Genomic DNA, 13,570 nt, shown 5'->3' with positions numbered 1-13,570 from the left:
GAACACGGGCTTTTTGCTAGTTATTGTTAATGAACACAATGTCACAAATTCACAATTGAGAGAAACTCGGGGCAGATCCACGGTTTGCCTCCGAAACCTGTATTCTGTGCAAGTTTTGGAAGCTCTACTGAAATATTGAGCAGTTTCTATTTGTTCCATTTTTTTCTTTTATTACTAAATGTTTGACACGCTTGAATCCCACAATCCCTAGCCACCTCCTCTGCTGTCAAAATGGGAAAACGGCGGAAGCAAAGGCAGAGGAAAACGAAAGCAGCAGTTGATAGGGACGTTATCAGCAGGCTGCCGGATGAAATCCTCCTCTCATTCCTCTCATTCCTTCCAACCAGAACGTCAGTGGCCACCAGCGTCCTCTCTCGCAGGTGGCGCTACCTTTGGAAGAAAGTCCACCTCAGCGATCTCTTATTTTTCTCAAGGAGTTTGAGCCGCTTCTGCTCCCGCTCCCCATGCGTAAGTTCCGCCTCTCTTGCCCGGTGGGTCAATTTGGGTATACAGACCTTATTGGTTGGATTGAGCACGTCATCGGCAGGGTTAGTGAACTCTATTTCTCTGTGAGGAGCGATGGGCAGACTTATGAATTGTATTTTCGCAATTTGCATAGCACTTCGCTCGTGTCGCTCGTTTTGGACGGTAATATTATGATTGTTGTGGATTTTGTTCCCACTCCCAGTGAAAGTATTTTCCCATCCCTCAAGAACCTAGAGCTGAATGTCATTTTCAACTATGTGGACCTCGATTTGCTTCTATCTGGTTGCCCAGCTCTTGAAACTCTTAGGATCACTTTAACTGATTTCCGTCTTGAAGCATTCCACATGCCTCGTTCCTTGAAGAGTTTAACCTTTGAGGTCAGGTCACTGTTATTATTATTATTATTATTAGAGGAATGCTAGGGGCAGCAATATTGGTGTTTTGTAACCATCAATTGGCTATCAATAGTGTTTTTAATGGTGTGAGATTACATCTAACTGTGAAAAATCACTCACTTTTGTTTTGATGGTTAAGTACTGGCCAAAAAACACAAAAGTTGCTGGCTCCTAGACTTTTCTTAATTGTTATTGTGATGTAATATGGTCTTATCACATGACTTAGTCTCTGATGTTTACTTTACTAGCTTTTTGCAGGAACAATATTCAGATTCCGAAGATGTGACACTTGAGCTTCTTGAGGTAAACACTCCATCTCTTGAATACCTACGTCTCAGCTTACGAGGTTGTTACGCACAGATTTTGGTTTGTGATTATCCCAACATAAAAAAAGCATCTCTAGATATTTCTCGTAAATCTGGGAATATTGCTTGGGTTCCTAAGCTCCTCCGGGCACTTTGCAAAACAAAATTCTTGTGGCTGCAAGTTTCAACAATCGAGGTGATTTGCTTAACAAAACGATGAATTTATGGTTGTTTTAGTCATGTGTTGAAATTAATATCCAATGATCTTTTCCACGCAGTGTTTGATTTGTGCGCCAGTACTAGTCCTTCCCGACTTTTGCAATTTGATTCAGCTGCAACTCGATTTTCATAGTTTCCAGAGTAGTCTTCTAATAGACTTGCTTCACAGTTGTCCTAAGCTTCAAGCTCTAAAAATTTATATATCTCAGGTATGGTTGATCTCATTACTTCAACTTTTTGTCTATTTGCAATTTGTTTGCATCCTTTGATTTGACTTGTTCCTTGTTTTCAGTGCATGAATTCTATTTTGAGCGGATCTTACCTAAAATCACACAATGGTTGGACACAGCCACTTAGCATTCCTCACTGCATTGTATCGCATTTGAACACTGTTGAACATCGAGGATATCTAAACACTCCAGAGGAGCATGAATTTACCGCTTATATTTTACAAAGAGGACTTGTTTTAAAGACAATGAGAATTCATACTAAATATAATCTTGACTCAAAATGTGAAATTTACGAGGCATTATCTCAAATACAAAAGGGCTCTAGCATGTGCCGACTTGAAGTAAAAACTAACTGATCAGCATTCACCTGTGGTAAGGACTTTGTTGCTGTATGCTCTCGGCTCTCTGCTGAACTATATGCTTCTTTTGCATCAATGGTTACATGAATCATCAGTAATTTGTTTTTTCCAATACCTGTCACAAATTCTAAATAGTTTGCTATGAATGTATGATCTAAGGGAATTGGCAAACAGACAGTTCCATTCTTGGTGGTTGGCTTTGATAATGTTGAAGTATGTATGTATTTCCTTTGCTCTTACAATGTGCATAAACTATTGATTTTACTTTTTGGAGAACAAGATTGGTACTGTGCATATGATGTTGTACTTAGCTTTTACAGTTGGATACCTTTGTGCTGTAAAAATAATTATATAAATTGTTGACCTAGACAATAATGCCATGATCTGAAAAAGAAAAATCATTGATGGGTTGAATCTCGGTAGTTATCTGAGGGTAGAATTTTTCAGCATAATATAGCAGACTGAATTTGGCATAGCTTTGATTTTTTTAGTTGTTGGAGACATGTTCTAATGCTGGTCTGCAAGTATATAGTATCAATAAGATTATTAAAGTAAGTAGAATCATCATATACCTTTTCTTTAAAAGAGGATTTTTAGTTAGTGGAATTTCTAGGTGTCTTGATGGAGCGGGTTTTACAGTGAGTTTTTACGTAGTGTTCCCTTTTTATTCAAGAGCACATATGCTCCATCTTCATCTTCCATAGATTCAATTTATTTTGATCTCTCTTTCCATCCTCTCTGATTTGGTCCCTTTTTTGTTTTCATTGATGGATTTCTAAATTTTCGCTTCTCTCTTCTGATATCTTTCTTTTCCAATCACCTTCTTTATTTATTATTATTACGGTATTGTAAATATATATTTTTTGGAATAAACTACTTGGTGCTTGTTCATTTTTCAGAATGACAACTCGACCCCTTAATAAAAAACGATTTACTTCTGTTCATGTCCTCTACTTCCTGACACCATGCGGTTCCTGTTATTGTTGTTTTCGTTAACTTTGAACGAAAAAATTCCGACGTGTCAGGTTAAAAAATAAATAGAGATCTAATTGTCTTTAAATTTAAATTGGTTAGAAATTTATTTGTCCTTATTTTTTAAATGATATCTTTTTCAAATTATTTTTTATTCATTATATTAATATTCTTTTTTCAATAAATTATTGAATATATGGTATAATAAGTACAAAGTATCTTCCGATTCATCCAAATTGAAACTTTGAGTGTCGTCTCCCTCTCCCTCCACTTTGTAAGTTCCATTGCTTTGACGCAAAACCCTAACTGAATATGTGAGAGAGAAATGGCTTCCAGAAGCGGAATCAAGCGTGTTCCGATAAAAGATGTTCTTTCATTACTCAGCCAGAGAGTGTCTGTTGTGGCGGTTATCCTCGAATACTCCTTCCCTAAGACTACGAGAGGCACTGGTATGTATCTTCATTTCTCGTTGCAAAGTTTGCATCTTTCCTCTTTCAAATTTATGGTTTCTTCTATTTTTTACTTTCATTTTTTCAAAAAGAAACATTTAACTTGAGAACCGGCGATGATGATAAAAAGGCCGGGCTTACAGCTGCCATGTGCTTCCACTGGTAGTAGCTTGATGAGTGTTTCTCTGAAGGTGTTTTTTGAGCCGGTTTCACTTGTGTGTGTGTGTGGAATGTTTGAGTTTGACCAACTTTGATGACCTTCTTTTGTCAGAGTATAGCATGAAATATATAATCTGCTAATGCTGCTGCTCATGGTGTTCATAACAAATTTCTGCAGATTACTGCTGTGTCTTAAGAATAGTTGATCAATCACATCATGAAACCGGCATGGCTGTTAATCTTTTTGCTCTGACTGCTGATAAGCTTCCCCATGTTGCTGAAGCCGGAGATGTGATTCACCTTTGTAATGTTTTGGTATGCTTTCATATTAACCTCTTGCATTCACATGTTGAAGTTAATGTATTGCACGAGTTTACATAGATATTGATTAGTGACCTTGTGTTGTAAAGTTGAAATTACATTGACATAAACTGTATGTTCATTTGCTAATTGCTACTCTTATTGAATAGAAGTGAAATTTCTTTTGTATAGACAAAATTACATCTTGTATTCTTTAAATATTCACTGTTTTATCTTTTGTAGGTAAGATCGTTTGATGGGGAATATAATCTCGTTTACAGTAAAGCATTTTCCTCTTTTGCCTTATATCAAGGGAAAGATAGTAATGATCTTGTTCCTTATCAAGTTTCTTCTAAGTATCAGCGTACAAATGAGGACAGAATATGCATACACGAACTTAGAAAATGGCGGGTCGACTTTCAGCCGAATGATGGTACTTTGGTGATGCATCCTGTATTACTCAGTATAGACTTGCATACATCCATTAAGCTTTATACTTTGCTAAGTTTTGATGTGTGAACTGAATTCAAGGTTTTTGATATGCTGTGTAGGCAGACATGAATTTCGTTTGTTTAAAGAAATCAAGGAAGGGGATCACGTGAATTTGGCATGCAAGGTAGTTTAGTTGGATTTTAGTCACTATGTTGCACGAGAGATTTCTATACCCGTACTTTTTATTGTTTCTACTCAAAAGCACTAATTCTACTTCATGCTTTTCGTTGTACCTTAAGATACTTCATTTCGGTGAGGTTGCCAAAGATGAATGGTTTATCTATGTCTGGGACGGTACTGATGCCCCACCAAACACCATACGTTCAAAGTGAGTTGAAATACAAGCTTGCTTTTATGTGAACATCTCTGCTATTTGTAATTAATGATAGAGAACATATATTGATCCTTTGCTATTAAGGGATTAGTTTTCAATTGTATATCTGTTGGGTCCATATTGAGGATAACCTTTGATGGAAGCATTGACAAGAGTCATTTTCACCTTCTAGACAATGTTAAACTTAAATGGATTAAGTTGGTCAATATGCGCCTTGAAGTGCATGCAGGACTATGGCGTGGTCTTTTTACCCCTTTTACAAAGTTTCGATACACTCCAGCTGAAGATAATCTCATTTTAACACGCAAAAGGTGGTAGACAAATTAGTTCAAACATTTACATGGTTTGGATATATAAGGTTGGCAAACTTGAGCTTATCTATGTATCTTTTTGTTTGCCTTGAAGCAGGTTCTCTGAGGAGCGGATATCTCGGAGATTTGAAATAAATTATTTGGGGTGTGTCCCTGTACCTTCAACTGTGACAGGTATTTCATTTGTCTCACTAAGGTCTATTTCCTTAACTTATAATTTTTCATATTAAAGTTATGATTGGCAGAAATTACGAGAATTTTTATCTTATATATATATTTTAAAGTGGAATAACAATCGTTCTTGATCAATACAGTTGTAACGGTTGATTGTCATTGTGCGCCGCATGTTACTCTGATGGAAGCCCTCACAAATAATCAGGTGTTATATGTCCTTTTCGTTGTTGTGCCCATGCTCTTAGTTTCAACTCAGTTACTCTCCCTCCATATACACAAGTCATACATGCACAGATTACTGATGCTCTTCTGCTTATTGAATTAATGTATTGTAGGTGACCGCCAAGTTCAAGTGTGTAGTTCGAGTGGTTGCAGCGTTGCCTTGCCAACCTGAAATGCTCCGCTCTCCTGCTGGGATATACAGAATGCGGTTGACCCTAGAGGATGCAACAGCTAGAATTCATGCCTATGTTTTTGCCAAGGATGGGGTTTGCACAAATTTTATCTAATGTTCATAGATTTAGGCTTCTTGTTAATTGTTTTATTATAATGAGCTAAAGTTATTGTTTCTAACTTGAGTTTTGCTTTATCACTTTTAATATCTTATTTTGTTTTCCATATTTATGTGTCTGGTCCTTTTCCTTTTCCGTTTTTTGTTATCTTGATACATGGCAGGAGACTCTTTTTGGTGGCTATCCGGACACGGATAGTTTGAGCAAGAAGCTAAACAAATTGCTTGGAGTAACTGAAGGTGGTGCTACCAGTGATAAGAGACATCCGCCATGGGTTTCTGTTTGTCTTGAATCATATTACCTCAATAAAGATGACACCTGGGGAACTAGACATTTCAGAGTATCCAGCACCAAAGTAGCGGAAGAAGCATGAAGTGTTGTTAAGAATGCTTTTCTCCACCTTTTTTGAGAGACTATATGTTGCAGGCTGTACATTTTGGTGAACTAGAAAATGCAGTTATATTTTGCTAGAGATATAGGACTTGCTTTGTATACAAGGAAAAATGGAAAACCTTTGTTTTTTTGGTAAACTTTGAATGTAAATGTGTAGATGAAATGCAACCCTTCTGGAATGAACAATAGTATATCAGGGTATGTAAGGAAATGCTCAATGGAACAACTTTATATGATATGTGAATATTGATATCTATATTGCAATCATACAAACTGTGGTTGAAGATGCAAAAGCCCAAATATTCATTGTTAATAAATGTGTATATTCAAATAGCAAGGTAACCAAGGCTTTTGTATTTGATAAAAAATACAACCTTTATTTATTATTATTTTTATTTTGGACTTGAAAAAATGCAACCTGTTACCTTGCTTAGTAGATGTTAGAACATAGAACTTAGAAGTATAGAACCCTTATATGGTATAATTGCAAAACCCAAAATCAATGTTTCGGATTACCGCGTTGATTTACTTGATGAATGATGGAAATGTCGGCAATATATAATGATATGATAGATCAAGCCATACAATATTTTAAAAGAAAATGAATAACAGATATTAGGCATACTTTTTTTTTTGTTTTCTTTTCTCAAGGTTTTTTGGCTGGTGCTAAAATCTCTTGGAATTTATTTTAGTGGTTAATACTAGATAATTATATCTTTGCTAACGACTTCTGTTGGTAAGATAATTATAGACTCTCCATACTCAATTAGGAGGTTGCGGGTTCGAGTCTCCTATCTTTTTAAATTTTTAGCCAATGAGTAATAGCTCAAATGGCATAGACTTCCCATACTCAATTAAGAGGTTGCGGGTTTCGAGTCTCCTATCTTTCCAAATTTGTCAATGAGTAATAGCTCAAATGGCATAGACTCCCCATACTCAATTAAGAGGTTGCGGGTTCGAGTCTCCTATCTTTCCAAATTTTGGCCAATGAGTTATAGCTCAAATGACATAGTCTCCCCATACTCAATTAAGAAGTTGCGGGTTCGAGTCTCTTATCTTTGGTAAAAAAAAAAAGATAATACTTGTGATAAAAAATAATAATATTAACAAATTCTTTGACTGAAAAAACAATTAAACATATCATTATTTTCCTTTCATTGTTTATATTTTTATAAAATCTAAAACAAAGGTTCCGAAGTCTTTGTAGCATCAAACTCTTAATAAAAAAAAAAAGGGAAAATTAGTTTTATTTAACAAACGAGATATAAAGTATAAACAAGAAACGAATTAAAAAAAAAAAAGAGTTGGGTTTCACTTTCACAAATCCTTATTGAGTTCAGATTTCAGAATCCTTACTTGTTAAGGAAAGGGATTTTCGCAATTTTCCTCTCGTTTTTTCTTCGTATGTAACACATCCATCATCGTTGATATCACACCCAATTCACCTTTCTCTTTCTCATTCTAAAAATCCAAAATAATCACCAAACTCTCTTTAATATCCTAAACTCACAGAAATTCTCAATTTTTGGTTTTGAGTTTTGATCTCGCTCTGATTTTAGGGATCCATTTCTGATCGAAACAAAGACCCGCACCATGTCGATGCTCGATTCGTTCTTCAAACAGGGTTTTAAAGCTGCTAAATGGTACTCCTTCTTCCGCTTTTTTTTTTTTGATATTCAAGTTTGGATGAGCTGAATTTAATTTTGATTACTGCATCGTTTAGTTTTATGCCTTCATTGAACTATTTGATGTTGATTACCATGAATTATTGTTTTTCTTAATTTGCTCAGGAACTGGATTATTATGATTTGAGTATCTTGAATATTGATTTGTTGTGCAATTTCTGGAGGGATTATTTTATTTTTATTATTTATGTTTTGGTTCCCTGTGTTTACATGTTCAACTGTTCAAGTGATTGATGATCACCATTGTTTATACTTTCAGTAAGACCCTGCTGAAGCTGACAATTCCACGCATAAAGCTTCTAAGGAACAGAAGAGATATCCAGTTAAAGAATATGCGGCGGGAGATTGCCAAGCTACTTGAGACTGGTCAAGAAGCCACAGCTCGCATCAGGGTATAGCTTAATCTCTTTTCAGTGTGATAATTTTGAACCGATGACCCCGGACAAAAGGGAAGTCTTTTATGGTATTAAAGTGTTCTTGAATGTTTTTGCTTGATGCAGGTGGAGCATATTATCAGAGAGGAGAACATGATGGCTGCCCAGGAAATCATTGAACTGTTCTGTGAACTGATTGCTGTGCGACTTCCAATAATCGAGGCACAAAGGTATTCTAGCTTTTTTTGCTGGTTTGAATTTATTTGACATTATTGACATCCAAGTATGATTTACAATTAAGCTAGCAATGTGTAGAACATGCATTTGTTAACATGAAGCATTTTTTTGTCACTAAAAGTAGCACTACCCCCCCATCCCCCTCCTTTTTTCTCAATCATTCATCTTTCACTTATTATTAGTCAATTGTTCAGCTTTTTGTTTCGAGGTTAATTTGGAAATCTCTTAGAATTTTTAGTAATATAAATCTATATCCATGTGGATCAGAATAGGTTTTTGTGTAGCTTCTATATACCATTTGACGCGTTATTCATTTGCTGCCAAATATGGGAAAGAATTTTTATCTTCTGCTACTGAGCTCAGGCCGGACTGTGGTGTTAATCGCCAGGTTCCTTAACTTTTCATCCTATGTGGAGGAAAGCATTTATTATAGACTTACCATCAAGGATGAAAGTTATTCTCTTTTATGACATTTTTCCTTGTGAATTTCACTTGCAGTTAATAGAGCTGCTGTCGGTTCGTGCTCCGTCACCTGAAAAGAAACTGAACCTTCTAAAAGAAATTGCTGTTGAGCATGAGATAGAATGGGATCCGGCTGCTTCAGAAACCGAGTTCTTTAAGAAACACGAGGACTTGCTGGTAAGTGCTAGGCAGTAGTGACTAGTGCAACAGTAACAATCTCATGTTGGCTTTCCTTTCTTTGCACCATAATCTTAAATGTTTTTTCTTTGTAGAATGGCCCCACACAATTTGTTGGGTCAAACGTGCCACCACCTGAAGAAAAACAGGATGAAGAGTCAGACACTGCTCGTGATACATTCAATAAAGAACAACCTGATTCTGATTCCGATTCGGACATGTTAGACTTCCCTGATGTGCCTAAGGTATCGGTCCAGCCAAATGCAAATGTTGCCACAGCTCCAGGAGTTGTTCCACCTCCTGAAGTTGATCTTCGTTCATCTAGCTACTCTGGAGATTTCCCAGATACAAGGCATGAGCAAGTTCATGAGATATCAACTATTCAGAGAGATGAACCCCAGAATACATCTGGTAAAATGGAAAGCAAGCAGTTTGTGCCATTCATCTCCCCTCCTTCACTACCGCCTGGATCATATTCTACTAGACATAGTGATTCTCCTCCCCCCATGTCGAGCACAAAAGTTGAAGCCAATGTGGACTCCTTGTCAAGCTCAAAATCTGAAGCCAATGTGGACCTGCAGGATGTGTTGGCTGCTGCTCATGCTGCCGCAGAAACTGCTGAACGTGCTGCAGCTGCAGCTCGCTCAGCAGCTAGTCTTGCTCAAGTCCGGATTAGTGAGCTTACCAGGAAAAACAGTGAACAGTCACCTGATAGCAGCTCTGTGAACCCATTTTATGCAGGTGGGGACAATCAATCTGTTACAGAAAGGGGACATCTAGCTAAGCATAATTCTGGAGGTACCTCCGATGGCAGTGGCGGAAATACTCCTGAACTTAATCAGGATCACTTTGCTTCACCAGACTCTCATTCTCGTTCACCAAGTTTTCCTTCATTCGATACACTCAAAGCAGATTTTGATACTTCTTTACCAAAAAATCATATAGTGGGAGAGAAATTCTCTGCTCACCAGCCTAATAGATTGCCTTCATTAGATGATGATCCATATTTTTCATACCCCAACTTATTTTCCCGGCAAAGCTCAAATGCAGGATCACAGAATCATCATTCAGATAATAGCCGTTCCACTCATGATATGTGACAGGGAATGAGGGAATTGTCATTCAACCACTCATTTGACTCTGGAAGTCTTGCTCCCGAGTGTTGTTTACATTTTATGCCAGATGTAAAGTCTACATTATTTTTGTTTTAATTTTGAAGAGTACGGAAGTCCCTACTTTGTTGTCTACACTGAACAAACCCTGGCTAGATTTGCACGATGATGGGAAAACTGCAAGTATATAATTGCCTTAGTTCAGAAGCCTTGAATTCTCTCTTGCTGGGTACTCCCAATGGATATAAATTTGCTGTAGTGTTGAAAATAAAAGCTTTCAGCATCAATGCATCATGTAGAAATGAGATTGCCCAATGTTAGGTTACGCCTTACCGGATACTGCTAGACATGTCTTGCTTTCAAAACTTGGTTTGTAAATTGTAATTACTGTAATATTGGTTCAGTTTTATAGTGTGAAATATTTCACTCTACCTCCAAAGGCGTTTTAGTTTTAAGATTCCATAACAAATATAAATGTCAATAATATTATCTTACCACAAAAATGGTGTCTATTTATATATTGACCAATTCTATAGTTTTTGAGAGTTGGTACCTAAATTTTGTCTAATTTACATTTTGTAGTAAGTTTTGATTTTTTAAAAATTATTTATTTTTATATCTTTTAAATCAAATATTAATTTTTAATTTTTTTAGTAAGTAGGTACCACTTTTTAAGTACCATAGCATTAACAATATATAATATATAGCATTAACAATATATAATATATCCCGAATAGCATACTCTTCATTCTTTTAATCTTTTCAATTGGAGCTATATAGACTATAACCACTAAAGAACATATACGTGAATAAAGTATCAGTAGGTCTATGTAATGTACTTGGTAAAACAAAATGGACCAGACGTAATTTTTTATTTTGGTGATTTGATACAATGAAACTTTTTAAATGTGTTATCTTCGATATTTTAACAAAAAAATTCTTCATCATTAGCACACTTCATCAATTGTGCCCTCTCTTAGTCTCTTCCACCACCTTTTTAGTTCTTTTCACCAAATTCAAACGAAAATTAAAACAAAAAAAATAAGAATAAGTATTTTAACATAATATACAATAATCAGTATTTATAATATTTTTAAATAACAGGAATTTCTACCAAATAAAGAAAGAATGAATGAAACGCCATAAAGAGGCCATATACAAAACAAATAGCGACATGAACAAGTGAATGCAATGATAGTTCAAGTGAGTTTTCGCCAAATGCCTCCCGACTTAACTTGTAAGCACTTCAATCTTGAGAAAACAAAACCTCTCTTTCGAGGTTTTCCATCAACAAGCGAATTTTCGTACATCTCTTTGCACTCTTGTATCACCTGAGATTAACAAAGAAACATCGTAAATTTGTATCATGAAATTATTTATCCCAAAAGATTAAAGTCTAATATGTACTATCTGTATTCAAAATATCTTAAGATATTTCTTGATTTCAATGTTAGACTTGAGCAAAATAACATGCTGAATGTTATTTACCTCCTTGGCATCTTTCCGTGGAATGCCTTCGCGTAAGGCTACAATTTTCTCAACAACTTCAGGCTGCAGTAGCAGATAAGAACACATTCATCATAATCCTTGTATCAGTTAATTCTACTCTCAATTGCATAATGAAATCAGCTATTATAGAATAAGCTATTGATGAAATAATTTTGGGCAGATTACCGGGCAGTCGGGTTGATGCTCAAGTATATTAGAATAGTTGAGTGTGAAGTAATCCAGACTAGTAGCTGAAGCAAGATCTCGCAAATCTTTGAGTATTCTTAATCTATTTTCAATTTTCTAATAAACAATTTCAAAGGAATTATAGTAAGAAGCTTTGGCATAATTTTCATATTAGAACACAGAACTTATAAGAAATATCAAGAGAACTTACAGAAACATTGATTTCGGTCTTAAAGTAGTCCATGATAACCTCCTCATCTAGTTTCATTCTTTCAATGGTTTCTTCCTTAATGTAGTTTTTCTGAAATTATCGTGACAGATTGTCTTACTGAATAATGTATGCACAATTAAGTCCACAGAAAAGAATCAACAATTATTTACATCAGAACCTGTGATAAGAGCTGATCAACATAAATAACCACTGTTTCCTCCAGGCAGTGTTCAACCAATCTCTTATAAGATCTGTCTTCAATGTACCTTGGATATACAGCAAGTTATAAGTTTTCAAGTTACCAGTTTCTTGACCCGTGCCGAAGAAAGCTTGAGAGAGAGGTGATATTGAAAATTTGGAGAAAATTAACAATACAAAACTACTATGATCAGAAAATTTGCTCACTCTTTTACTTCTTTAAAATAATCTTCATATGTTGCAAGCAAGTACTCTGTAACAAGACCCTCACTCCATTCTGATTTATGGACGGAAAAATGACTAAATCAATATCTTATTAAGAACATTAAATAAGGTGCAAAGGAATATGCTTAATGAGCAACAAGGGTGCAACGAGTCCAAATAGCCAATTACTTAAAAACTGTTACCGTTTACAAGCTAGATGATGATGCTTTACCTGGATGGTATAGCTTGGACAATAACTCCTGGTTACCAGGATCTAAAATTATTACGGTGACAGTTTGATGCAAAGCTTCCTGACATGAAATTAGAAGCAAGATATGAAGATTTAACCAAAAAAATAATAGAATTAAAAAATATGCATGCTCTCACATACCTTGGCAACTTGAAGAAAACCCTTACAAGTATCTTCAAAATTAACCTGAAATGAAACCAAAAATAAGAGAATATGGTCCAACAAAAAAATGGTATTTTTTCTCTTAATTTCCAACTAGATTTAGACTCGCACAATGCGCAAAAACTAATATTATAAATTTTTCGTTCATAATTTTTTAGATAATTAAAAATAATAGATACATTTTTATTTTATAATTAGTTATAAAATAATCTATATAACGCTTAAAACAAAGAATTGTATCCTAATAAATTATAATAAAAACTGATTTAGCAATCTATATTTTATATATATTAAAGTATTTACTTTAGCAAATGTTTAAATTTATAAATTGTATTTTTTTGCACAATCACATAAAGAGAGAATCCCTGTATTGTTACATAATCATAATTAAAAATAAATAACAAAGTTTGTCATATGTAATTTTTTAGCTATCTTTTTAGTATTGTTGTATTTGTTTAATTTGTACATATAGCACTAAACAAACTTATAAAACAAATACAAATATTGGTATGTTTGCTAAATGATGCTCTGTGTTGTGATTTTGATCTTGTGCCAAAGTTAAAAGTGGTTCTAGAGGTTTTTGACGATTTGTGTGAGAGATTATGAGATCGATGAAGTAATATTGTAATAGTAGTAAGAGTGTTGTTGATTATATATATAAGTAGACCATAACAATACGCAATTTAAATATTTATACATAAACATTATTATTATTATTATTATTATTATTATTA

At 34.9% G+C, this 13,570-nt stretch overlaps 4 protein-coding genes across 5 annotated transcripts in view; 3 read left to right on the top strand and 1 right to left on the bottom strand.

Annotated features, from left to right (window-relative positions):
- Nucleotides 402–13,570, top strand: part of LOC107645008 (protection of telomeres protein 1b-like) — a 16,855-nt gene continuing 3,686 nt past the window's right edge. The window contains exons 1-9 of one of the 2 annotated variants that reach the window (XM_021103392.1): nt 402–863; nt 1,140–1,382; nt 1,465–1,614; nt 1,698–2,007; nt 3,183–3,415; nt 3,753–3,889; nt 4,118–4,337; nt 4,426–4,490; nt 4,606–4,698. In XM_021103392.1, the coding sequence (XP_020959051.1) occupies nt 3,292–3,415; nt 3,753–3,889; nt 4,118–4,337; nt 4,426–4,490; nt 4,606–4,698 (639 nt within the window). In that variant the 5' untranslated portion in view covers nt 402–863; nt 1,140–1,382; nt 1,465–1,614; nt 1,698–2,007; nt 3,183–3,291. Of the gene's footprint in view, nt 864–1,139; nt 1,383–1,464; nt 1,615–1,697; nt 2,651–3,182; nt 3,416–3,752; nt 3,890–4,117; nt 4,338–4,425; nt 4,491–4,605; nt 4,699–13,570 lie in introns of those variants that run through there. The other variant, XM_016349002.2, reaches the window with a different exon arrangement.
- LOC107645007 (protection of telomeres protein 1a-like) lies at nt 4,803–6,357 on the top strand. Its single transcript, XM_016349003.2, has 5 exons — nt 4,803–5,011; nt 5,109–5,185; nt 5,326–5,390; nt 5,521–5,673; nt 5,861–6,357. The coding sequence occupies exons 1-5, from the start codon at nt 4,908–4,910 to the stop codon at nt 6,068–6,070; spliced, it is 609 nt and encodes a 202-aa protein (XP_016204489.1). The 5' UTR covers nt 4,803–4,907; the 3' UTR covers nt 6,071–6,357.
- On the top strand, nt 7,353–10,272 carry LOC107641582 (IST1-like protein). The gene is made up of 6 exons (XM_016345066.2): nt 7,353–7,733; nt 8,035–8,167; nt 8,276–8,379; nt 8,654–8,774; nt 8,885–9,025; nt 9,121–10,272. Exons 1-6 carry the CDS (start codon nt 7,684–7,686, stop codon nt 10,123–10,125), a joined length of 1,554 nt encoding a protein of 517 aa, XP_016200552.1. The 5' UTR covers nt 7,353–7,683; the 3' UTR covers nt 10,126–10,272.
- LOC107645004 (exocyst complex component SEC6) overlaps nt 11,061–13,570 on the bottom strand; it is an 8,377-nt gene continuing 5,867 nt past the window's right edge. Inside the window, exons 17-24 of the mRNA XM_016349000.2 lie at nt 12,816–12,860; nt 12,657–12,735; nt 12,428–12,497; nt 12,201–12,288; nt 12,023–12,112; nt 11,812–11,928; nt 11,626–11,688; nt 11,061–11,468 (exon numbers count right to left, since the gene is read on the bottom strand). Coding sequence (XP_016204486.1) covers nt 11,337–11,468; nt 11,626–11,688; nt 11,812–11,928; nt 12,023–12,112; nt 12,201–12,288; nt 12,428–12,497; nt 12,657–12,735; nt 12,816–12,860 — 684 coding nt within the window. The 3' untranslated portion in view covers nt 11,061–11,336. The remainder of the gene's footprint in view (nt 11,469–11,625; nt 11,689–11,811; nt 11,929–12,022; nt 12,113–12,200; nt 12,289–12,427; nt 12,498–12,656; nt 12,736–12,815; nt 12,861–13,570) is intronic.

Source organism: Arachis ipaensis, chromosome B05 (assembly GCF_000816755.2).
Source record: "Arachis ipaensis cultivar K30076 chromosome B05, Araip1.1, whole genome shotgun sequence".
NCBI classification, from domain to species: Eukaryota; Viridiplantae; Streptophyta; class Magnoliopsida; order Fabales; family Fabaceae; genus Arachis; species Arachis ipaensis.
The sequence above is the reverse complement of the archived record's forward strand: the minus strand, read 5'-3'. Positions and strand labels throughout refer to the sequence as shown.